We start from the raw sequence: 24,820 nt of genomic DNA, 5'->3' as shown, positions 1-24,820 counted from the left end.
ACTGTACTCTTTATACATTCTTTTAACGGAAGTGTGGCAGATGCAATACAGTATCTTGTAATTTTGTATAAAAAAAAATATTAAAGTTATTACAATGGTGGATATTTATCGGTAGAAATGTATACAGTGGTACCTCGACTTACGAAGACGATCTGTTCCGTGGCCGTCTTCGTAAGTCGAAGTCTTTGGTTTTTGAAGCGCCACTTCTGTGTTTTGTGCTGCTTGCGCGCGGCGAAAGCACTTCCGGGGTTGTCGACTTCAGAAGTCGAAACCTTCGGAAGTCAAATCGTTCGGATGTCGAGGTCCTACTGTATTTGAAAACTTTAATGGAAACGGTATCTTGTATTTTTATCTCGTGAACCCCCCTGAGATCTTTTGATGAAGGGTGGTATATCCGTCACCACCACCATCCAGAGGGCTTAGAAGGCTGTTAAAAAGAGTTTCACTTAACGGATGTGCACTTGAGTTTCTCAGGTGGCGCATTATTTCCCTGCCCATTGGTGGCTGGTAGGGAGGGGCCAGTACAGAACTGTTGCTGTCATTCTTCACTCCTTCTTTGTTCTGTCCCATTTTTGGCTCAGGGCCAAGGGAGAGCTGAAGCAGGAGACGGACCCATTCAAGCGCCAAGTGCTGGACGGACGGCAGCTGGCGCTCAAGGTCAGCGCCAACTCTGTGTACGGCTTCACTGGAGCCCAAGTGGGCAAGCTGCCTTGCCTTGAGATATCTCAGGTAAGCTGGCCCACCCCCTTCAAACTCGGGGGAGTTGTCAGGTTATGGTTTTATAGTACAATGCACAAGTGTCAACAAAACACGGAGGAAACAACTATTACAGATTCCCTGTTTACCAGATCGGCTGGTTGCATGTCAGCCGCAGAGCAAGTCAATTGGTTATTAAGTTATCCCTCATTTGCTATCGCAAGCTGAATTTCTCTAGGCATCCTTGTTGTGTTGATCCTTGTGGCCTGCTATAATTCATGAAGCAAACTTTCTGAGCCTTTGAAAACGAAACGAGGTTCTGCAGTTAATGGGTGGCGAGTTCAGGGAAGTCAAAAGGAAGTTCTGCTCGCAAAAAGCCCAATTTAAACTTCATGGAATCCACCGCTACAAGAGGCATTGCTTGCCAGTCGCTTAGATTAGTTTTTGGAAAGATTAGATAAACCAAGGCAGGGCAGAGAGCGGCTATCTACAGGCTAGCTATAAACTGTGACAGATAAATGGAAGCAACATATCCTAGACCTCGTGAGTTCCCAGACGCTGGGAACAAACAGCAGGGTAAGCCCACTGCCCATTCGTTACCTGCTGGTCGCAGCTCAGAGTTGGCCGCTTTTGGAAGCGGAATACTGAACTTCATGGATTTTCGCTTTCCTAGTTTTATTTCTGTAGGGTAGGTTAGTCAGCAGGAAAATGTTTGGGTGTAATGGGTGCAGCATCTCCAACAATGCAGTGTCTAAACCAGGCCTGATCTAGCCCACAAAGTATTTTCTGGTGACTTTCCCGCTTCCAATCCAATCTGCAGCATCTGGGGCAAATGGCATGCATCTCCATGCAGATTAGGGTGCCCTCGAGCACTCTGGGGACAGGAAGGGATGTTCGGGTCTGCTTCCTTGGTCCTTGCGTGTTGGGAGCACTGCTTCCTGTTTCTGAAGCAATGCAACTCGGTAGCATCCGTGAGCCCTCGGGGAAAACCCTATAGCTAGCAAAGTATGGCTGGGGTTTCAGGTTAAGCTTTTAAGGCAGCGGTAAGCAAAAGTTTCCTTCGGCCCTTTTATCCGTCCTCCGAAATACATCGCTTTGACCCTTCTTTTCCAGAGCGTGACTGGGTTTGGGCGTCAGATGATTGAGAAGACGAAGCAGCTGGTGGAATCCAAGTACACAATCGCCAACGGTTACAGTTCTGACGCCAAGGTTGGAGGGGCAATGCAGGATAACCTGTCTCCTTTTGGGGTGGTGCAGATTGGGGAAAGCCCTTGAAGGACAGTGTTAAAGATTGCCATTACTAAAGCTGTCCGACCTCAGTTTTGGGGCCTTGTTCTGGCACCTCACATACTGTCTTTGGCGGCATTTATCTTTTTTAATTCAATTTTTATTGTATTTTACATTTTTATCATAATAACATCATAACAAAAAATGCAATGCCCAGGCTTCCCCCTCCCCTCATGACTTCCCTCAACTTCCTCTTCGGGTTTTTTACATAATAACTTATCCTGCTTGCTTTATTGTATTTTAATATTAAATTCTTTAAATTCAATAATTTTATACTCCTGTCATTTTACCATCATCTTTATACCTCCTGTATTTGTTTTGATAATTGTAAGTGTTTACTCAAATCCTGCTAGTGAGCCTATTTCTTTACATTTTTTTCTGTAGGTACAACATAAATTGTTCCCAGTCTTTTTCAAAAGTCTTTATTGTTCTTGTCTCTAAGTCTTTCAGTTAGCTTCGCCATTTTTGTGTATTCCATCAGTTTTTCTTGCCGTTCTTCTTTAGTTGGTAATTTATCACTTTTCCATCTTTGGGCTAGCAATATCCTAGCCGCGCGGTTGTAGCATACATAAAAAGTTTCTTCTTCTCTTTTGGCAAATCTTGACCTGAAATGCCTAGCAAAAAAGGTTCTGGTCTTTTAACAAAGGTGGTCTCAAACATTCTTGTCATTTCATTATAAATCATTTCCCAATAATTTTTAATACAATTCCACCACATATGAAAAAATGAGCCTTCTTTTTCTTTGTTGTTGTTTAGTCGTGTCCGACTCTTCGTGACCCCATGGAGTCCCATAGCACGCCAGGCACTCCTGTCTTGCACTGCCTCCCGCAGTTTGGTCAAACTCATGTTCGTAGCTTCAAGAACACTGTCCAACCATCTCATCTTCTGTCGTCCCCTTCTCCTAGTGCCCTCCATCTTTCCCAACATCAGGGTCTTTTCCAGGGAGTCTTCTCTTCTCATGAAGTGGCCAAAGTATTGGAGCCTCAGCTTAAGGATCTGTCCTTCCAGTGAGCACTCAGGGCTGATTTCCTTCAGAATGGATAGGTTTGATCTTCTAGCAGTCCGTGGAACTCTCAAGAGTCTCCTCCAGCACCATAATTAAAAAGCATCAATTCTTCAGCGATCAGCCTTCTTTATGGCCCAGCTCTCAATTCCATCATCACTACTGGGAAAACCATAGCTTTAACTAGTAGTGATGTATGGAAGTAAAAGCTGGACCTTTTCTTTACACTTACACTAATAAGTGTTTTCCAACACTTATTAGAGCTTGTTCTGTACATTTTTGCCATTTTTGCAAGAGTAACGTACCATTGATACATCAATTTCATATAATTCTCTTTTTACAATACAGTCGTACCTCTACGTATCCCTGTGGAAACGGAATCTTCCGGTTATGGCCACGGCGAACCCGGAAGTATATACTTCTTGGTTTCGCCATGCGCAGATGCGCTCAATCGCGCCGCACGCAAGCGCATAAGCGCGCCTCTATGTAATTTTCGGGTTGCGAACGGACCCCCGGAACGAATTAAGTTTTAAATTTTAAATTGACTTTCCATAATTTTTCCCAGTCTTCCATTTGGATATTGCGTCGTTTTTATAGTCTGTTTGGTGGCATTTATCACGCTTGCAATGGCCGTTGGGAGGGGAGGAGTCGCAGCAGGGAGGCCACAGGACAGTCAGAAGGGAAAGAGATCTTGTGGCTGGGAAAGTGGCACAGACAGGGAAACGGGGCAGAAGATGAGCCAGACAGAAGCTGCAAGAGGAAGAGAAAGCGACACGCTGTGGCTTGTGGTGGAGGCAGCTGGCATAGCTGTCCTGCGGCTGAGAAGCTGTGAGACGCGGAGAGATGGGTAGCAGTTTCCAGAGTTTAATTGCAGCCTTTTCCCCTAACAGGTAGTATATGGGGACACAGACTCCGTCATGTGCCGCTTGGGTGTGCCGTCAGTCGCCGAGGCCATGGAGATAGGCAGGGACGCAGCTGCCTGGGTCTCCAGCCATTTCATTCCCCCCATCAAGCTGGAGTTTGAGAAGGTGAGTCTCACAAGGGCCTCTCCATCTCCCTCCGCCACCCGCTGGGTTCGTAACTTTGGAAACCCTCGGCCATGAGATTCCCATATAACGCTAGGAAATGCCTTAACGTAAGAGGTGGAAAATAAGAGATGACGTTTGGAGCGGATGGGCAGGGAGGAAGGAGATGGGAAATGAAGAAGACCAAGGGCACACATCCCTTTACACTGGTACATGTCGAGGAAGTTTGACAACATTTATAGCATCTTCCCTGTGATTGTGAGGGCCTAAACTAGACGTGATGTCTGCTGTGCAATTAGAATCATAGAGTTGGGGGGGGGGAACCCCAAGAGTTATCTAGCCCAACTTCCTGCGGTGCAGGAATGTCAACTATCCATGACGGACTAATGCACCCATCTTCCGTTAATGTAAAAAAGCAGCCGAGGGGAATCCTGAGCACCCTCGAGACCGCATAGAATGGGCAGAGCTTAATGGGGAAAATTGAGCTATTCAAAAATGCTATTTTAATTTCAAAGCAAGCCTCCCGTGGCAACTCAAACCCTGTGCAGTTACTGAGCAGGGACTTGAAACATCCGCTGTTTCAGCTGAAAAAGCAATCCTGTCTCACCCCAAAGAGGTTTTTAACCCTCGTGTTCTCCTATTCTCCCCAATCATAATTTTTTTTTTGGGGGGGGGGGAGTCTTTGTTCATCCTAAAATCATAGAATTGTAGAGTTGGAAGGGACCACAGGGGTCATCTAGTCCAACCCCCCCCCAAGGCAGGAATATTTCACTCAATGTGGGGCTTGAACCCACAACCCTGAGATTTAAGTGTCTCATGCTCTACTGACTGAGCTATTCCAGCTTCTGCCCAACAAGAACCTTCTGAAATAAGTTCCAGCTTTAGTGCCTGAAGGCTCCTATGTGATAACACAGGCCTTTACTGTTTTCTCCATCTGTCCGCACACCAGGTATACTTCCCCTATCTCCTGATCAACAAGAAACGCTATGCTGGCCTCTATTTCTCTTCCAATCCTGACACCCACGACAAGATGGACTGTAAGGGCATTGAGACTGTGCGCCGAGACAACTGCCCCCTAGTGGCAAACCTCATCAACACCTGCCTGCAGAAGCTGCTCATAGATAGGTCTGTAGGTGTTTGTTTGAGACGAAGCCACGTTCTGGTCTGCCGAGCAGTTGTGGGCATGATCCAAGGCTGAATTCCTGGATGCTGGGACAAAACTCTTAGAAACTGGCTCCTACAAATAGCAAACCCGTCTATAGCACCCCAGCTTTCTGTAGCCTACCTGAAGGGTCAAAACCTTGATTCCTTTGGGGACGGTTCTCTTCTGCGGGAAAGAGAGGAGGGGCTCAGATTATTCCACACTTCCTTCTCTGCAGGGACCCTACAGGTGCCGTGGCCCATGCCAAGGAGGTGATCTCCGATCTGCTTTGCAACAGAGTTGACATCTCACAGCTGGTGATCACCAAGGAACTGACACGTACAGCGGATGAATACGCAGGTCGCCAGGCTCATGTGGAGCTGGCCGAGCGGTGAGTTGAGCGAAGGAAGAGGCGGCACTTTTCCCCCACCTTTTCTTGTTGGGTTGGGGGCAGGGGGAAAGAAATGCATCACTTCCGAAGAGAGCAAGGGTGGTGGCCCTGACCCCAAGACACCCCACATATTTAGACTGAACATGAAACTCCCTTTACGTTGGGTCTGACCATCATTTATCTAACTGGCAGCATCTTTCTCAAGGTTGTGCACTAGGCAGAACCAGATGCCCAAATATGAGATAGGGGGGCCCCGACGGCAACACCTGGCTTACTAGTAGTACAGTGGTACCTTGGTTCTCAAATGCCTTGGCACTCAAACAACTTGGAACCCAAACACTGCAAACCTGGAAGTAAGTGTTCCGGTTTGCGAACGTTTTTCGGAAGCCAAACATGCTCCGTTTTGACTGTTATGCTTCCGATTTGAGTGCCACACTTCCATTTTGAGTGTTACGCTGAGGTCTGTCTGTTTTTGCTATTTCTTTTGTGTTTTTGTGACTTTTTGTTTTGTTTTCATGACTGTGTGGAACCCAGTTCAGCTACTCGTTCGTTGATTGATTGATTGATTGTGTGACTGCCATACATTGTTTGTTGCTTTCATTTTATGGATCAATGGTCTCATTAGATAGTAAAATCCATGTTAAATTGCTGTTTTAGGGGTTGTTTTGAAAAGTCTGGAACGGATTAATCCATTTTGCCTTACTTTCTATGGGAAAACGTGCCTTGGTTTTGGAACGCTTTGATTTTGGAACGGACTTCCGGAACGGATTAAGTTTGAGAACCAAGGTACCACTGTGCATGTAAAAAGGATCTAGGGGGTCTTAGCAGATCACAAGCTTTGTTGTTGTTGTTGTTTAGTCGTTTAGTCGTGTCCGACTCTTCGTGACCCCATGGACCATAGCACGCCAGGCACTCCTGTCTTGCACTGCCTCCCGCAATTTGGTCAAACTCATGTTCGTAGCTTCGAGAACACTGTCCAACCATCTTGTCCTCTGTCGTCCCCTTCTCCTAGTGCCCTCAATCTTTCCCAACATCAGGGTCTTTTCCAAGGATTCTTCTCTTCTCATGAGGTGGCCAAAGTATTGGAGCCTGAGCTTCACGATCTGTCCTTCCAGGGAGCACTCAGGGCTGATTTCCTTAAGAATGGATAGGTTTGATCTTCTTGCAGTCCATGGGACTCTCAAGAGTCTCCTCCAGCACCATAATTCAAAAGCATCAATTCTTCGGCGATCAGCCTTCTTTATGGTCCAGCTCTCACTTCCATACATCACTACTGGGAAAACCATAGCTTTAACTATACGGACCTTTGTCGGCAAGGTGATGTCTCTGCTTTTTAAGATGCTGTCTAGGTTTGTCATTGCTTTTCTCCCAAGAAGCAGGCGTCTTTTAATTTCGTGACTGCTGTCACCATCTGCAGTGATCAAGGAGCCCAAGAAAGTAAAATCTCTCACTGCCTCCATTTCTTCCCCTTCTATTTGCCAGGAGGTGATGGGACCGGTGGCCATGATCTTGGTTTTTTTGATGTTGAGCTTCAGACCATATTTTGCGCTCTCCTCTTTCACCCTCATTAAAAGGTTCTTTAATTCCTCCTCGCTTTCTGCCATCAAGGTTGTGTCATCTGCATATCTGAGGTTGTTGATATTTCTTCCGGCAATCTTAATTCCGGCTTGGGATTCATCTAGTCCAGCCTTTCGCATGATGAATTCTGCATATAAGTTAAATAAGCAGGGAGACAATATACAACCTTGTCGTACTCCTTTCCCAATTTTGAACCAATCAGTTGTTCCATATCCAGTTCTAACTGTAGCTTCTTGTCCCACATAGAGATTTCTCAGGAGACAGATGAGGTGATCAGGCACTCCCACTTCTTTAAGAACTTGCCATAGTTTGCTGTGGTCGACACAGTCAAAGGCTTTTGCATAGTCAATGAAGCAGAAGTAGACGTTTTTCTGGAACTCTCTAGCTTTCTCCATAATCCAGCGCATGTTTGCTATTTGGTCTCTGGTTCCTCTGCCCTTTCGAAATCCAGCTTGCACTTCTGGGAGTTCTCGGTCCACATACTGCCTAAGCCTGCCTTGTAGAATTTTAAGCATAACCTTGCTAGCGTGTGAAAGGAGCGCAATTGTGCGGTAGTTGGAGCATTCTTTGGCACTGCCCTTCTTTGGAATTGGGATGTAGACTGATCTTCTCCAATCCTCTGGCCATTGCTGAGTTTTCCAAACTTGCTGGCATATTGGGTGTAGCACCTTAACAGCATCATCTTTTAAAATTTTAAATAGTTCAGCTGGAATATCATCACTTCCACTGGCCTTGTTATTAGCAGTGCTTTCTAAGGCCCATTTGACTTCACTCTCCAAGATGTCTGGCTCAAGGTCAGCAACCACACTACCTGGGGTGTACGAGACCTCCATATCTTTCTGGTATAATTCCTCTGTGTATTCTTGCCACCTCTTCTTGATGTCTTCTGCTTCTGTTAGGTCCTTACCACTTTTGTCCTTGATTATGGTAATCTTTGTACGAAATGTTCCTTTCATATCTCCAATTTTCTTGAACAGATCTCTGGTTTTCCCCATTCTATTGTTTTCCTCTATTTCTTTGCATTGCTCATTTAAGAAGACCCTCTTGTCTCTCCTTGCTGGTTTTTGGAAATCTGCATTCAGTTTCCTGTATCTTTCCCTATCTCCCTTGCATTTTGCTTGCCTCCTCTCCTCCGCTATTTGTAAGGCCTCGTTGGACAGCCATTTTGCTTTCTTGCATTTCCTTTTCCTTGGGATGGTTTTCGTTGCTGCCTCCTGTATAATGTTACGAGCCTCCATCCATAGTTCTTCAGGCATTCTGTCCACCAAATCTAAATCCTTAAACCTGTTCCTCACTTCCACTGTGTATTCATAAGGGATTTGATTCAGATTGTATCTTACTGGCCCAGTGGTTTTTCCTACTTTCTTCAGTTTAAGCTGGAATTTTGCTATAAGAAGCTGATGATCTGAGTTACAGTCAGCTCCAGGTCTTGTTTTTGCTGACTGTATAGAGCTTCTCCATCTTTGGCTGCAGAGAATATAATCAATCTGTTTTCGATGCTGCCCATTTGGTGATATCCATGTGTAGAGTCGTCTCTTGTGTTGTTGGAAGAGAGTGTTTGTGATGACCAGCTTGTTCTCTTGACAGAACTCTATTAGCCTTTGCCCTGCTTCATTTTGAACTCCCAGGCCAAACTTGCCAGTTGTTCCTTTTATCTCTTGATTCCCTACTTTAGCATTCCAATCCCCTGTAATGAGAAGAACATCCTTCTTTGGTGTCATTTCTAGAAGGTGTTGTAGGTCTTCATAGAATTGGTCAATTTCACTTTCTTCAGCACCGGTAGTTGGTGCATAACAAGCTTCACAAGCTTAACATGAGTCAACACTGTGTTGCAGCAGCAAATAAAAGCTGATGCTATTCCGGGCTGCATCAGCAAAACTATAGTTTCCTGATCAAGGGAAGTAATAGTACCACTCTATTCTGCCTTGGTCAGACCACACCTGGAATACTGTGTCCAGTTCTGGGCACCATAATTTAAGAAGGATGTTGATAAGCTGGAACGTGTGCAGAGGAGGGCAACCAAGATGATCAAGGGTCTGGAAACCAAGCCTTTATGAGGAGCGGTTGAAGGAGCTGGGTAGGTTTAGCCTGCAAAAAAGAAGACATGATAGCCATCTTCAAATATTTGAAAGGCTGTCACATGGAAGATGGAACAAGTTTTTTTTTCCTGCTCTGGAGGATAGGACCTGAACCAATGGCTTCAAGTTACAAGAAAGGAGATTCCAACTATATATCAGGAAGAACTTTCTGACAGTATGGGCTTTCTGACAGTGGAACAGTCTCGCTTGGAATGTTGTGGACTCTCCTACCTTGGAGGTTTGAAAGCAGCGGTTGGATGGGCCCATCTGTCATGGATGCTTTAGCGGAGATTCCTTGCATTGCAGGCGGTTGGACTAGATGACCCTTGGGGTCCCTTCCAACTACACAATTCTATGATTCTAGGTTTTCAAGCAGAGTCTTTTCCAGCCCTGCCACCTGAGATCCTCATAACTGGAGACGCCGTGCATTGGACCCATAGGAGCCAATTCCTAGGGGCTGAAGGGTCTTCGCCCTCCCCTCCCCTCCCCATAAAATATTTGAGGTGGGCTGGGCTTCCCCAAAGTTGACGGGCATTGCCATTCAAATGATGTGTGTGCACTGCGTCATATGATGGGTTATGTGGGGTGGGGCGTACCTGCCCCCCCGCCCAATATTTTATTCAAGTTGGCACCCCCGCTTGGACCTTTCAAAGGTTGTGTTGAATAGCAGTTTGTCAAAACTGCAGAAGGGGAGAGTGCCCTCATGCAGGTTTCCCATGGGGGCATGTGGTTGGCCCCTGTGAGAACAGGATGCTGGCCTAGATAATAATAATAATAATAATAATAATAATAATAATAATAATAATAATAATAATAATAATATATTTATACCCCGCCCATCTGGCCGGGTTCCCCCAGCCACTCTGGGCAGCTTTCAACAAAACATTAAAATACAGAAATCCATCAAACATTAAAAGCTTCCCTAAACAGGGCTGCCTTAAGATGCCTTCTAAAGGTCTGGTAATTGTTGTTCTCTTTGACCTCTGGTGGGAGGGCATTCCACAGGGTGGGTGCCACTACCAAGAAGGCCCTCTGCCTGGTTCCCTGTAACTTAGCTTCTCGTAGCGAGGGAACCGCCAGAAGGCCCTCGGCACTGGACCTCAGTGTCCGGGCAGAACGATGGGGGAGGAGATGCTCCTTCAGGTATACTGGACCAAGGCCGTTTAGGGCTTTAAAGGTCAGCACCAACACTTTGAATTGTGCTCGGAAACGTACTGGGAGCCAATGTAGGTCTTTCAGGACCGGTATTATGTGGTCTCGGGGGCCGCTCCCAGTCACCAGTCTAGCTGCTGCATTCTGGGTTAGCTGTAGTTTCCGGGTCACCTTCAAAGGTAGCCCCACGTAGAGCGCATTGCAGTAGTCCAAGCTGTGGTCCAAGTAGATGGGCCACAGGCCTGATCCCGCAGCCTCTCCTTGTGTCCTTACGTTCTACGGCTGCTCTGTGGTCCCCTTTCTTGAGTTTTGAGAGCAAGAGGGTATCTTTCCTCTTCCCCTCCTCCCTCCCCCTTGAGTTTCTTTACCCTGAGTTATCGAGGCCCGTCTACTCTCAGGACAGCGGAAAAAGGTGGGTGTGGGTTGGGGGTGGCTGGTGAGGCATGACTGAAGGGAAGGGCAGAAATAGTTATGGCCAGCGCAGCTGCAAGTGGAACCTTCTGCGACGCCCACCCCTCCTGCTCTGGGCTTCCTGTCTGACTGCCGCCACTTCATCTGCCTCGCACAGACACACGTTCCGGTGCGACAGACCTGCTCCTTTTGCTCCGCTGCCTCTTTGACAAACAAAAGTTTGGGTGGTGAAAGTGCCCCCGGTGGGGCACTTTCAGGGCTGGTACCAGTTTGCCCTCGTGCTTCGTTCTGTACTGTTACCTTTTTCGAGATGTTTCTCAGCGGTGCCTCCGCTCGGGGAAAATATGTTAATAGTGTTATTATGCGCACCTGGGGGTCGCATGTCGGGCTTTTCGGCATCTCACGTTTTGACTTCTTCCAGCTCCTTTTGAGGGACTTGTACTGTTTTGTATGTGTCTGTTTTCAGTAAAGTCACCTTTTATTAAATCTCAAAAACCATCCAGTAATCGCACCAAAAAGCTAAATATGTACACATTATAAACGCCTTCAATATACATAGATTCATGTTTTGCCACATAGAAAAGCTGTTATATTTGTCAACCCTTACATTTATTCTTCATAAATGCAGTTGGAGGATTCCATAGATCCTTAACATTTTCTCTCTTTTTTTAGTTTATTTATAAAAAATGTATAGACTGCTATTTCATAAAAACATAGAGCAGTTCACAACAAAAATACATGAAACCATATAAAAAGTCAAATATAATCTTTCACTCTAATCAGTTCTGTATGTTTATACATCTTTGCTACCTTCCAGAATTTGCCAGCTATTATTTTGGCGTTTGAGCTGGCCTGGTTTTCGATTTTTGTGCATCAAGCATAAAACAAAGTTACTGCTTTTAAAAGCCATGCTGCTCTCACGCACATGTGCCCCCAGATCCCTTTTGGCTCTGAAAACGTTCCTCAGTCCCGATCTGCAGTGCCTCCTTCTGTTTAACACATCCTTGGGGGCTGGTTTGATCCTGGTGCGCCACCTTCCAGTCTGGCTCATCATGTGACACCTCCTCACGGCTTCTCCCTTTAGGATGCGCCGGCGGGATCCTGGCAGCGCTCCCAACCTGGGGGACCGGGTTCCGTATGTCATTATCGGCGCTGCCAAAGGCGTAGCGGCTTACATGAAATCTGAGGTGAGGATGGGGAGAGGGATGCGATGGGCAATACGGAGCAGTAACTGTGTGTGGGGGGGAAAGGATTTAGGCTTGTACATGTATGCTTCTTCAGGTGCAAGGCTGTACAGTGGTACCTCGACTAACGAATAACCCTACTTACGAAAAATTCTACTTACGAACAATACAAAGTGGGGCCCACTTACGAATTTCTTCGACATCCGAAGGCCGGATCGGGCCCCGCCTCTGCCGCTAGCGGCCTCCCGCCGCCTCCAGTGCCCGGCCCACGGTCGGATCCGACGCCGCTAGCGGCCTCCCGCTGCCTCCGGCGCCCGGCCCACGGCTGCATCGGGCCCGCTGACGCCGCTAGCGGCCTCCCGCGCCTCGGGCTCCCGGTCCGTGGCTGGATCGGGCCCCGCCTCCGCCACTAGCGGCCTCCCGCCGCCTCTAGTGACGCCGCTAGCGGCCTCCCGCCACCTCGGGCGCCCGGCCCACGGCTGGATTGGGCCCACCGACGCCGCTAGTGGCCTCCCGGCGCCTCGGCCGCCCGGCCCATGGTCGGATCGGGCCCGCTGACGCTGCTAGCAGCCTCCCGCCCCCTCGGGCGCCTGGCCCACGGCTGGATCGGGCCTGCCGGCGCCGCTAGTGGCCTCCTGGCACTCGGCCTACAGCCGGATCAGGCCCCGCCGCCACCACTAGCCGGCCTCTCACCAAATCGCTGCCTCCCCCACTTGGCCTATGGCCGGATCAGGCTCCCGCCGCCACCACTAACCTGCCGCCTCGCTGCCACCCGCCCGCGCTCCCTGCACTGAAAGGTAATGTTTTTGTGCATGCCTTTAAAGTCTTTAAAATCTCTTTTAAAGGGTCTTTTTCCTAGGCTCCGGAACGAATTAATCCATTCCCAATGCATTCCTATGGGGAACATCGTTTCGACTTACGAATGTTTCTACTTACGAATGTGCATTTGGAACGGATTAAATTCGTAAGTAGAGGTTCCACTGTATTGAAATGTGCACCGCTAGCACTGCAAAATACTTGGGGGTGGGGGGGAGATGGCCATTCACCATTAGGCTTCAAGGAGGAAGAGGTTTTTTGGAAGTAGGAACTCAAAGTGGGGCTCAGGAAGCCGTAGCTCAGCGATAAGAGCACCTGCTTTTGCAGGCCTGCGAGGCCCCTGGTTCAATCCCAGCATCTCCAGATTGGGCTAGGAAACCCCGCAGAGCTGCTGCCAATCAGTGTCGACAGTACTGAGCTGGATGGGCCAGCGGTCTGACTGTACAAGGCAGCTTCCTGCGTTCCTAAGCAATTTCTGAGCTGAAGTTTGGAGCCCCTCTCCCCCACCAGTTTTCACTAGGTTGGCTTTAATGCTTCTGCAAGATCTTGTTTTGGGTTAGTTAATTTGTGTGTGTGGGGGGGTGCGTAACTAGGTCTATTTCTACTACTTTCATATCCTCTCTTCCTGCTGAACTGGAAAAGGACAAAACCTCTAGGCACTGATTGAATCAAACTGACTGCTGCTACCATGAACTTCCCATGTTAATGGCCTGTGCATACACACACACACCCCGACACTTACACTCACTTGCACTCAGAACCCGACACCCACCCACCCCTTCCTTGCTTTTATTATAATAGGTAAAGGTAAAGGTAAAGGGACCCCTGACCATTAGGTCCAGTCGTGACCGACTCTGGGGTTGCGCGCTCATCTCGCATTATTGGCCGAGGGAGCCGGCGTACAGCTTCCAGGTCATGTGGCCAGCATGACAAAGCTGCTTCTGGCAAACCAGAGCAGCACATGGAAACGCCGTTTACCTTCCCGCTGTAGCGGTTCCTATTTATCTACTTGCATTTTGACGTGCTTTCGAACTGCTAGGTTGGCAGGAGCTGGGACCGAGCAACGGGAGCTCACCCCGTCACAGGGATTCGAACCGCCGACCTTCTGATCAGCAAGCCCTAGGCTCAGTGGTTTAACCACAGCGCCACCTGGGTCCCTTTTATAATAATAATAATAATAATAATAATAATAATAATAATAATAATAATAATAATAATTTATTATTTGTACCCCGCCCATCTGGCGGGGTTTCCCTCAGCCACTCTGGGCAGCTTCCAACAAAGATTTCCCCTGTTTCTCCAGGATCCCATCTACGTGCTGGAGAATAACCTGCCCATCGACACGCAGTACTACCTGGAGCAGCAGCTTGCCAAGCCCCTCCTGCGCATCTTCGAGCCCATCTTGGGAGAGGGCAAGGCGCAGAACGTCTTGCTGAGTGAGTGTGGCCGCTGGCCTCCCAACGCCAAGCAAAACCGGAGCACGGCTTGGGCTCTGCTTTCTGGAGAAGAAGAGAGGAATAAGACCCCGTGATCCTGCAAATAGGCTGCAGACCCCCTGAATCATTCTCATCTTAAGCTGGGATTAATTTTTGGTGCCGTCTGTAACCATATCCCTGTCACTGTGTATCTGCATCTGGTCCACCCTCTTTGCACTTGGTGGACTCGAAAGCAGTGTCTGAGTTGTCCCTCACCGCCCCAGGGAAGTGATCTCAATATGCAGCCCTACAGGCCTTCTCAGGAGGGATTGTTTATTCACTTCTTCTGTTGCATCTTTCACTCCACCAGGAACTTATCCTTCTAGAGCAGGATTTCCCAAACGTGGGTCTCCAGCTGCTTTTGGACTACAATTCCCACCATCCCTCACCACTGGTCCTGCTAGCTAGGGACTATGGGAGTTGTAGTCCAAAAAAAACAGCTGGAGACCCAAGTTTGGGAAACGCCATTCTAGAGAAACAAGAGTCTCCCATGCTTGACCCTGACCCCCCCCCCCAAAAAATGGATGAATTGGTAGGAAATAGCAGTGTGGGCCGTCTTTCGGAAAGAGACTCTTACCCCAGACTCTTTCTTCATCTGTTTTGGTGGAAGTGACGTGTTTTCCACCACCCAGTCCTGCTCCCCCTTCTTCTGCTTTCGTGCCCCCTCACGTTGTCACAGAAAAGGGGATAAAACTGTAGGTAAGAGCTGTTTGACAGTGGAACAGTCTCCCTCGGGAGGCTGTGGACTCTCCTTCCTTGGAGGTTTTTTAAGCAGAGGTTGGGTGGCAGTCTGTCATGGAGGCTTTAGCTGAGTTTCCTGCATTAGCTGGGGGTTGGGCTAGATGACCCCTGGGTACAATTCTATGAGTATGCAGGCACAGGTGGCTTATTCTACGGGAGCTGCTGCCAGGGAAATCCGGGTACCAATCCCTTTCCATGGACAGTAATGGTGAGCAGTCCAGGGCGAGAGATGGCTGGAATACAGATCTTTACCCTCCCCTCCCCACTGCTGTAATGTATTGGAGGTGGCGTACGTGCTTGACCCTTAATTTCCTTCCCTTTGCAGAGGGGGAACACACTCGCTGCAAAACAGTCCTGACAGCCAAAGTCGGAGGGCTCATGGCTTTTGCTACTAAACGAAGCACCTGCATCGGTTGCCGGGCTGTGCTCAACCACCATGGTGAGATCCTGTCCCCGCCTGCCTTTCCTGGCCTCCGCTTTGCAGAGTCTATGTCAAAAACAAGTCCCCTCCCCTCCCTTCCCCCATCATGCGCTCCTAACCAGCAGCGCATGTTGCAAGTTCCTTTTGCCGGAATTTGCCACAGAGTGGAGCGTGTGTCACAAAACGGTGCCTCTACTGGGCTTTCGTTACCAGCAGGAAAACCTAGCTGTACACACACACACACACACACACACACACACACACACACACACACACAGCCTGATCTCTGGGCACCTCTGCTTACTTCCCTGTTCTCCCTCTTTCTCAAGTTTGCTGATGAGAGGGGGGGGGGCTACTTGCAAGTTGTGGGAGAGGATCTGAAACCAAGTTTCTGGGTTTGTTTGAAGTTATGTGGCGCTATTAAAGGATGTCTGAGTACCCTAGGATGGGAGTAATTTCTGGTGGGTGGTTTGGAGAACGACTGGGAGCAGAGGGCCTTCTCGGTAGTGGCGCCTGCCCTGTGGAACGCCCTCCCATCAGATGTCAAAGAAATAAACAACTATCTGACTTTTAGAAGGCATCTGAAGGCAGCCCTGTTTAAGGAAGTTTTTAATGGTTGATGTTTTATTGTGTTTTTAATATTCTGTAGGGGGCCGCCCAGAGTGGCTGGGGAAACCCAGCCAGATGGGTGGGGTATAAATAATAATATTTATTTATTCATTCATTCATTCATTCCTGGGTTCTTTCTGGGCACTTACCGGAGATTTCCCAAAAGTCTTACGTGCACTAGAGAAAGAGACAGAAGGTGTTTGGGACAAGGGCCCTCTCACACTGCAAACTTGATCGCGTTGCACCAGAAAGCAGGTGCCTAGCAGCAAGGAGATGGCAGAGCGAGTAACTTTAGATCAATCTGACGCAGCGAAAATTCCTCCCCGGACCCAAAGGTAGAGGAGGCCGGTCAGGTCCTGGGCATGAGCAAAAATTCACCCCACCTCATTGTCTCAGCAGGAATGTAAACAGGCTGCCTTGCCATTCCACCATTGTGGCTTTCCTTTGGAAAGGGGCGGCGGGGAAGGAACTCCAAAGTGGAAATGGGATAAGGAGGAAAATGGCTTTCTGGTGTGCTTTCCTCCTTAAGGTGCTGTGTGCAAGTTTTGCCTGGGCCGCCAGTCTGAGCTTTACCAGAAGGAGGTAAGTGGTAGAGCGCACTGGGTTGGGTGGGAGAGGAAGTGACTCTCCACCAGCAAGGAGGAGCCCAGGTGGCCTGCATACTGGACTGAGGCACAAGGCTCTGAATTAGACTTGTACCTTGGAAATTCCTCCCTTCACTGGGAAAGGAATGGGGCTGCAAACAAGCCACTGGGAATTTTAAGTGGATATGAAACCAGGTTTCCTGGTGTAGTAGCCTGTGGACTGACCTGGGAAGTCTCTGGCTTGAAGCTCACTTTGCCATGAACTCACTGGGTGGCCTTAAGTCTACCTCTCTCTTGCCCCCATCTGCAATATGGAGCAAATGGTGCTGAACTGCTTGTGTAGACATTGTGAGGATCCACAACCGCAGTCTGCGTGAAGCGGTTAGCGGGTTTTGAAAGGGCCAAGGAACAATTGGGTCCAAGTGGCCTTGGTCCTGCCACCCGCCTCTTCTTCTCCCTCTCCCCACAGGTGACCCACCTGAGCTCTCTGGAGGAGAAGTTCTCGCGCTTGTGGACGCAGTGCCAGCGGTGCCAGGGAAGCCTGCACGAGGATGTGCTGTGTACCAGGTGAGGGGCTGGCCGCTCCCCACGCCTTTGCCGAGCAGCCACCAGCTCTTACCCGTTCCCACGGGATAATGGGCTAAAATATGACTTTACGCCACCCCTGGGTGTTTACAGCTGCTTATCAGGCTGGTTTGAGAACAGCAAACAGATGGCTCCCGCAGAGAGCTAGCGGGGTGCTGGTACTCCTGAAGATGTTTATTACCTTTATAAATATAACACCTGTCAGATGCTGGCAGCGGCCAGGGGTGTGGAGAGAGAGAGAGAGAGAGAGAGAGAGAGAGAGAGAGAGAGAGAGAGAGAGAGAGAGAGAGAGGGCCTTCTGCTCCGGCACATGAGATATCAGCTGGGGTTGCTTGGACATATTTGTGTGTAAATCGGGAAACAACGTCCACCACGGTCTGGTGTGTACAGGTAGCAAGCCCTGAGGTTGACAGAGTGGGCTGCACTATTTTCTTCTGCATGAATAGGGTACCGTTTTTGAATGTTCCATTTAAACTCCTCCCCCCCCCAAAAAAACCCCACACAAATTCCTTGCAAATAGATGACAAGCCCAGCGTTTTCTCCCTGCTGCCCTAGTTTCCTTGCAGAGTATTTCCAGAGAGGAACGCTCCAAAACAAGAATCCCCGCAGCACCCCCAAACCTGCAGCCTGAAGCAGTACGGCCCATTCTACTACCTCATACAAGTCGACAGAAACAGGGAACCATTGTGTGAGCCAAGATTTCTGGGTTCTGTTGGGCCCCTTTTCCTGCAGGGGAAACCCAGTTTTTTCAGCTAGTGTTTCCAAGCACCATCAGGGTCTTCAGTTAGTCTCCTAAATGCAGGCTGCCAATTAAGTGTCTGTTCCCCGTCACTCCCACCCCTGAATGAATTTTTTCTCCCAACTCCTTTCAGCCGCGACTGCCCCATCTTTTACATGAGGAAGAAAGTGCAGAAGGACCTTGATGACCAGGAAGTGCTAATCTCACGCTTTGGCCCTCCCACGTGGTGATACCTCTTTGCCTTCCGTTCATCCGACTGAAACCCACCACCACCCATTATTCTCTTTTAAAGGCGCAGCAAAGCCTGGTTATGCTGCAGGGAAAATTGCTCCTTCCCCTTGCCCAGTTCTGCTCTGGGCATCGCTTCTGTCGCCAGGATCAATGGCCGATACCATCAGGAAAGCTCCCTTGAGATAATTGCGGGGACTACGTTTTGTATGAATTTCTACCAATAAAGATTTCTTCTTTTTCTACATGCGAGTGGCTTAAGTGGGGTGACCTGAGCTGTTCCTTAGTTCTACCGGAAGAGGACTAAAGGATAGCAGAAGCCAGATGTGTTTTAGGAGCAGGTGACTGCAGGGACCACTAGGCTCATGAATTACCTGTCATATGGAAGCTATAAAGGTGGCACCACTGACCTGTATGGCCAGGTGTTGCATTAACCTTTGGGGTTTGCTGTACCTGAGACTCTTAATCTGAGGGTCATGGGTTCAAGCCTCATAGTAGGTAAAAGGTTACTGCATTGCAGGGGGTTGGACTAGATGATCCTGGTGGCCCCCTCTGACTCTACGATTCTATGATCAGCATGCATTCAACAAGCAAACGTAAAAGGGGTCCTTCTGCATCAGGCAAAAGACCTATCTAGTTTCCCACAGCGGTCAGAGACTTGTGAGAAGCCCCAAAGCAATGGCCCTCTCCCACTTTCCATGCCCTAGCAGGATGAAATCAGATTTGTGCATGCAACTTTATTGCCTTGTATGATGGGGGTAAACATGGGAATTTGAGCACCAAAGGCAATCTCCTGACGGCGTTTCGAGATGCCACATTGCGTTGCCCTCGCCGTGTTCTGCACATCCCAGTTCTCATGATCCCCTCCTCCACTGCCACGGTCAATCGCCAAACGAGATAAGGAGGACCATAAATTACTCCTAAACATTTATTTAGCGCCGCTGAGTGCATGGTGTTGCCCGCTTGCACTCCGTGACCAGGTGGTTGCAGCCAACCTTAGTGTGTGAGCAAAATAACGCAAATAAAAGCAGTTAACTCAGGTGGCTAGAGAGTTGCTTTTTTTGTTTTTAAGCGCGCAGGAGTGCCAGGCTTCAAATCCCAGTTTAGCCAGGACGTGTCATTCTGGGGCAAAGTTAGAAGATAGGAAGAAGCTCTGTTCTACCAGGTCAGTCTGTTTATCTAGCCCAAGACTGTATACTGAAGCCGATGATAGCAGTTCAGAGTCTCAGGCAATAGTACCTGCTGCTACCCTGTTCTTATAACTTGGGAGTGGGGAAGCTTTGGTCCTCCAGATATTTCTACACAACAACTCTCATCAGCCCCAGCAAGCATAGCCAGTGGCCAGGCCTGGTGGGAGCTACCGTCTTCCCCTCCCCACACCCAGTTGCTTTCCTCTCAGCTTCAGTTTTCCTAGCTGTAAAATCATTCATTTTTATCCTACCCTTCCTCCAAGAGAATCGGGCAGAGGTGGATTTAGGGGAGCATGACCAGTTCGGTCACACTGGCCGCGGAGCCTCGGGGACACTGCAACAATAATGCGTAGCTCAGTCGGTGGAGCGTGAGATTCTTAATCTCAGGGTCGTGGGTTCAAGCCCCATGTGGGGCGAAAGATTCCTGTAATGCAGAGGGTTGGACTAGATGACTTGACTCCCACCTCTGCAATTCTGTGGTTCTGTTATTTAGAATGGAACAGGAGAAGAGTGAATAAATGAAAATAAAAGGTTTCCTTCCCTTTGCTAAAAAGAAAAAAGAACGGAGCAGGAGAAAGGGCCACCAAATTTTGGTGTCACACAGGGCGCCGCTGAAATTTGAGACCCCCAGGTCCGCCATTGAATTAGGGGTGCATGCACGGGATGTTCTCTGCCTGCTTAATCCTCCACACCCCTGCGAGGTAGTGCAGGCTGGGAGTTGGCAACTGGCTCAAGGTCACCCGGTGACCTTCATGGGTGGACCAACCGGGTCTCAGGCTTGCAGGGTTGTGGCGAGGAAGGTGGGGGAATGGCCCTGTGGCACTTCGCAGGGCATGAAAAATGTGATGAAATGCCGTGTTGCACACACCAGCTAGTAACGGGGGCTTCCGGCAGTGACCTTTGACCCTTCCTTATAACTTGGCCTGACCGCTGGCGGCTGGTGGTAACATCTTCCCTGCCCTGCTCCCTTGAAGATGGGATGTCACCAGTTCATTAGAAACTTGAGCAAGGAGCGGGGAGGGGAGAGATTAAAGGAGGCAGTAAATTGGGGCTGGTGCAGGCTCTCCCCCACACACACTTTCCCCCATTCTCTATTGAGTCAGGGCCCTCCCCCAATCCAGATGGAGGAGTCAGGGCAGTGGAGATAATGGGGAAAGGTGTCTCGAGGAGATAAGCAGTCTTTCGGATTCTTTCGCAAGTCGTGACTCCCTAGCCGCTCACGTGAACATCCCTCATGAGGTAGGGAGGGCGCAGAATGGTGCCAGGTTGCGCCCACAAGGGAAGAGCTCTGCCGGATCAGGCCAGTGGCTCATCTAGTCCGGCATCCTATTCTCATCAGTGGCCAAACAGATCCCGCAAGCAGATCCTCAGTGCGGTGGTTCTCTCCGGTTTCCATAAACTGGTATCCGGGCACATACTCAGACTGGATAGCACAGTTGATAAGAGCATGGTGCTGATAACGCCAAGATTGCCGGCTGCATATCCCTGCATTGCACTAGATCAGGGGTGGCCAACTTCCAAGAGACTATGATCTACTCACAGAGTTAAAAACTGGCAGTGATCTACCCCCTTTTGGGGGATTCAGGTCAAAGTTGTTGAACTTCTTTAGGGAAAAGGAAAGCGACATTGAGCTCTCTTTTTTTAGGAAGGAAAGCCCTGTTTTGGGGGGTTCATGTAAAAGTTGTTGAACTTCTTTAGGGAAGAGGAAAGCGACATTGAGCTCTTTTTTTTAGGAAGGAAAGCCCTGTTTTGGGTGGTTCAGGTCATTTTAGGGGTGCAGGGCAAAGATGTTGAGCTTTTTTTAGGGAAGCCAGAGTTTTTTTAGCTTCTTTGGGGAGAGCCACTGATCTACCGGTGATCTACCACAGACGTCCAGTGATCTACCAGTAGATCACGATCTACCTGTTGGACATGCCTGCACTAGATGATCCTCGGGGTCCCTTGCAACTCTACAATTCTGGGATTCTGTGCTGCCTCCACAGTGGAAGCTGAACTTGCCGCTGGTGGTGCTCAGTGAATTTTGCAAAGCTCCTTTGCCTACCCATTAGAAAGTTTTGCGAGTCCGGGAGCACCTTAAAGAGAGCAGATTCGAGGCTACCTAAACTTTCCTGCTTCGTTGCATGAAGCTTTATCCTTCGTGTGCGACTTAGGCGTGGGTCCCCCTTCCATCCTTGGCTCAGGTTAACCGCTTTGTCGCTTAGTGAGCAAGAGTGCCCTCGCATTTGTCTGCTTTCCTGCATGTGCAATATGTGAAACCCACACGATGACACAAGACAGAAAATGCAAGTACATTTCAGCTTTTATGCTTCCCTGCCCCCTTGGCAACTGATGCAAAGTCACTTTTGCGGCATTGGGTCAGTTGACCACACACCAGACCGTCGCTCTTTGAAAGAAGTACAATTCGTTAGTTAAAGTGAATTGCTCCCCTCCCGCACGAGGGTTTACCCTGTCTTCCTACCAAAAGTCTCAATGCGGCTAACAGTTTGAAAAAGCAGCCACCATTATTACTAAACAACGGTAACAACAAGCCGTGAAAACTAAAAAGAAACACTCGGTTCTATTTCTCCATAACATCCGAATGAGGAGAGACTGGGCAGTTCCCCAGGCTGTTGCCTAGGTGCAGTGTTGAAATTGTTGTTGTTTAGTCGTTTAGTCGTGTCCGACTCTTCGTGACCCTATGGACCAGAGCATGCCAGGCACTCCTGTCTTCCACTGCCTCCCACAGTTTGGTCAAACTCATGTTGGTAGCTTTGAGAACACTGTCCAACCATCTTGTCCTCTGTCGTCCCCTTCTCCTAGTGCCCTCAATCTTTCCCAGCATCAGGGTCTTTTCCAGGGAGTCTTCTCTTCTCATGAGGTGGTCCAAGTATTGGAGCCTCAGCTTCAGGATATGTCCTTCCAGTGAGCACTCAGGGCTGATTTCCTTCAGAATGGAGAGGTTTGATCTTCTTGCAGTCCATGGGACTCTCAAGAGTCTCCCCCAGCACCATAATTCAAAAGCATCAATTCTTCGGCGATCAGCCTTCTTTATGGTCCAGCTCTCACTTCCATACATCACTACTGGGGAAACCATAGCTTTAACTATACGGACCTTTGTAGGCAAGGTGATGTCTCTGCTTTTTAAGATGCTGTCTAGCATCTTAAACCTAGACAGCATCCTAGACAGTGTTGAAATAGATGGCGAAAAACAAGCTGAGGTTGAATCCTGGCACTGTAGGTGAGTAGCTCCCGTGTCTGGGCAATTGGTCAGTTGCCAACCCTGGATGGCAGTGCTGGATTAAACCCTGTGGAGGCCCCAAGGCAGTCGAAATCTCGGGGGGGGGGCACCTTGCAAATGATCTCCTCTATACGTTCTTGCAATTTTATTTCAAGATCAAATCAATATTGCTTTGATCTGTTGTTGCGGGGGCCCTAAAAGGCCTGTAGGCCAGTGGCTACTCTGCCTATTTGGTAAGCCGGCACTGCTGAATTGTGCTGCACTCCTCTTGAAGGAGCAGTTTGGAAGTGCTTCTGAATCCAGCTCTGTCGCTGGAGCGACAGGTAGCCTCAGTGGTGAAAAGTGCCTGTTACCAACTGGCTGGTTTGGCAGCTGCCTGCAGCCATTCCTGGGCTGGACCCAAAAAGCCTTTCCGCAGTAATTTCGTGCATTGGTTACTTCAAGACTGGATTACTGCAATGTGCTCTATGCGGGGCTCCCCTCAGTCAGTGCAGAATGCTGCAGAACGATTGCTGACAGGAGTGCAGCCCACTGAACTCTGGGAACAAGCCCTGCTGAACTCGCTGGCAAATAATTACTTGAAGTAAGGCATGTTTAGGAATGGTGTTGATGGTCTGGATCCAGTCCTTGACCGCCTGTTGCATTGTTGTTGTTGTTTAGTTGTTTAGTCATGTCCAACTCTTCGTGACCCCATGGACCAGAGCACACCAGGCACTCCTGTCTTCCACTGCCTCCCGCAGTTTGGTCAAACTCATGTTCGTAGCTTCGAGAACACTGTCCAACCATCTCGTCCTCTGTCGTCCCCTTCTCCTTATGCTCTCCATCTTTCGCAACATCAGGGTCTTTTCCAAGGATTCTTCTCTTCTCATGAGGTGGCCAAAGTATTGGAGCCTCAGCTTCAGGATCTGTCCTTCCAGTGAGCACTCAGGGCTGATTTCCTTCAGGTTTGATCTTCTTGCAGTCCATGGGACTCTCAAGATTCTCCTCCAACACCATAATTCAAAAGCATCAATTCTTCGGCGATCAGCCTTCTTTATGGTCTAGCTCTCACTTCCATACATCACTACTGTACTGGGAAAACCATAGCTTTAACTATGCTTAGGATATTTAACTTTGCTTGGGATATTTGACTGGGGGCATCTTTCCGTGTGAGCTTCATCGTGCAGCTGGGGGAGCTTATTTAATTTAATTTTAGTATTTATGCGCTGCCCCAAAAACTCCAAAGTGTATATATAGGATTTTGACAAGGGCTAGAACCTCCAGGCACTTTTAATAGGCTTTTCTTTTCGACATATACAGGAGAACCATCTTTTTCAAGGCCACCCCATCACAATCTGGACCAGGGGTCAGCAAACTTTTTCAGCAGGGGGCCGGTCCACTGTCCCTCAGACCTTGTGGGGGGCCGGACTATATTTTTTAAAAATATATGAATGAATTCCTATGCCCCACAAATAACCCAGAGATGCATTTTAAATAAAAGGACACATTCTACTCATGTAAAAACACCAGGCAGGCCCCACAAATAACCCAGAGATGCATTTTAAATAAAATGACACATTCTACTCATGTAAAAACATGCTGATTCCTGAACCGTCCGCGGGCCGGATTCAGAAGGCGATTGGGCCGCACCCCCGGGCCTTAGTTTGGGGACCCCTGATCTGGACCAATCAGGAACAATACTTGATAACTCCCATTACTTGCTCTTTGTTATTTCAACACACTATAAGTTTTGGGGGGTTCCCCCCTTTTTACTCTATTCTTATAATGGTTCTCTCTGTTTTAGAATAAATTATAAAATTAAATAAATAAAAACCTTACACACACAAAAAGTAGCCACACAGTTTTCAACATCAGTATAAAGTTATACCAAGAGTGGCTTAAAAATCCAATAAAACACGAAATGCAACACGTAGAAAGTACAACCGTCAGGTTAGTCTCTAAAAACATCAATGGTCAGCAAATCCCTGGGCGCGCGGACACGTGTTTTTTTTTTAATGGGTAGCGAAAAAATGCACTAATGTGCTTCGTAATCTTTTGCTGGGCAAGGAGCGCGCAGGGGGAAGCACGTGCCCTATTCGCTGCCAGCCCAGCCGCTCTCTCTCTCTTTTCTTTTCTTTTCTTTTCTTTTCTTCCTCCTCCCCTCCCTCGTTCGCGCCCCTTTCCTCGCACCGGGCTGGAAACCTCACATTGCGTAAGAGTCCCGGGCCGGCCACGCCCATCGGGGGGGAATTTCGCGGTTGTGAGATCACTCCCTCCGCCGCCCGCGAGA

The 24,820-nt window shown here is 48.7% G+C and overlaps 1 protein-coding gene across 1 annotated transcript in view; it reads left to right on the top strand.

The window, feature by feature from the left end:
- Window positions 1-18,388, top strand: part of POLD1 (DNA polymerase delta 1, catalytic subunit) — a 43,225-nt gene extending 24,837 nt beyond the window's left edge. Inside the window, exons 17-27 of the mRNA XM_035135035.2 lie at window positions 582-729; window positions 1,810-1,905; window positions 3,877-4,014; window positions 4,961-5,136; window positions 5,391-5,543; window positions 11,847-11,949; window positions 14,066-14,198; window positions 15,304-15,417; window positions 16,538-16,590; window positions 17,062-17,159; window positions 18,050-18,388. Of these exons, the coding sequence (XP_034990926.2) occupies window positions 582-729; window positions 1,810-1,905; window positions 3,877-4,014; window positions 4,961-5,136; window positions 5,391-5,543; window positions 11,847-11,949; window positions 14,066-14,198; window positions 15,304-15,417; window positions 16,538-16,590; window positions 17,062-17,159; window positions 18,050-18,146 (1,309 nt within the window). The 3' untranslated portion in view covers window positions 18,147-18,388. The remainder of the gene's footprint in view (window positions 1-581; window positions 730-1,809; window positions 1,906-3,876; window positions 4,015-4,960; window positions 5,137-5,390; window positions 5,544-11,846; window positions 11,950-14,065; window positions 14,199-15,303; window positions 15,418-16,537; window positions 16,591-17,061; window positions 17,160-18,049) is intronic.
- The last annotated feature ends 6,432 nt before the right edge of the window (window positions 18,389-24,820 follow it).

Source organism: Zootoca vivipara, chromosome 13, assembly GCF_963506605.1.
Source record: "Zootoca vivipara chromosome 13, rZooViv1.1, whole genome shotgun sequence".
NCBI lineage: Eukaryota > Metazoa > Chordata > Lepidosauria > Squamata > Lacertidae > Zootoca > Zootoca vivipara.
Note: the sequence above shows the minus strand (reverse complement) of the source record. Positions and strands in the feature narration are given on the sequence as shown.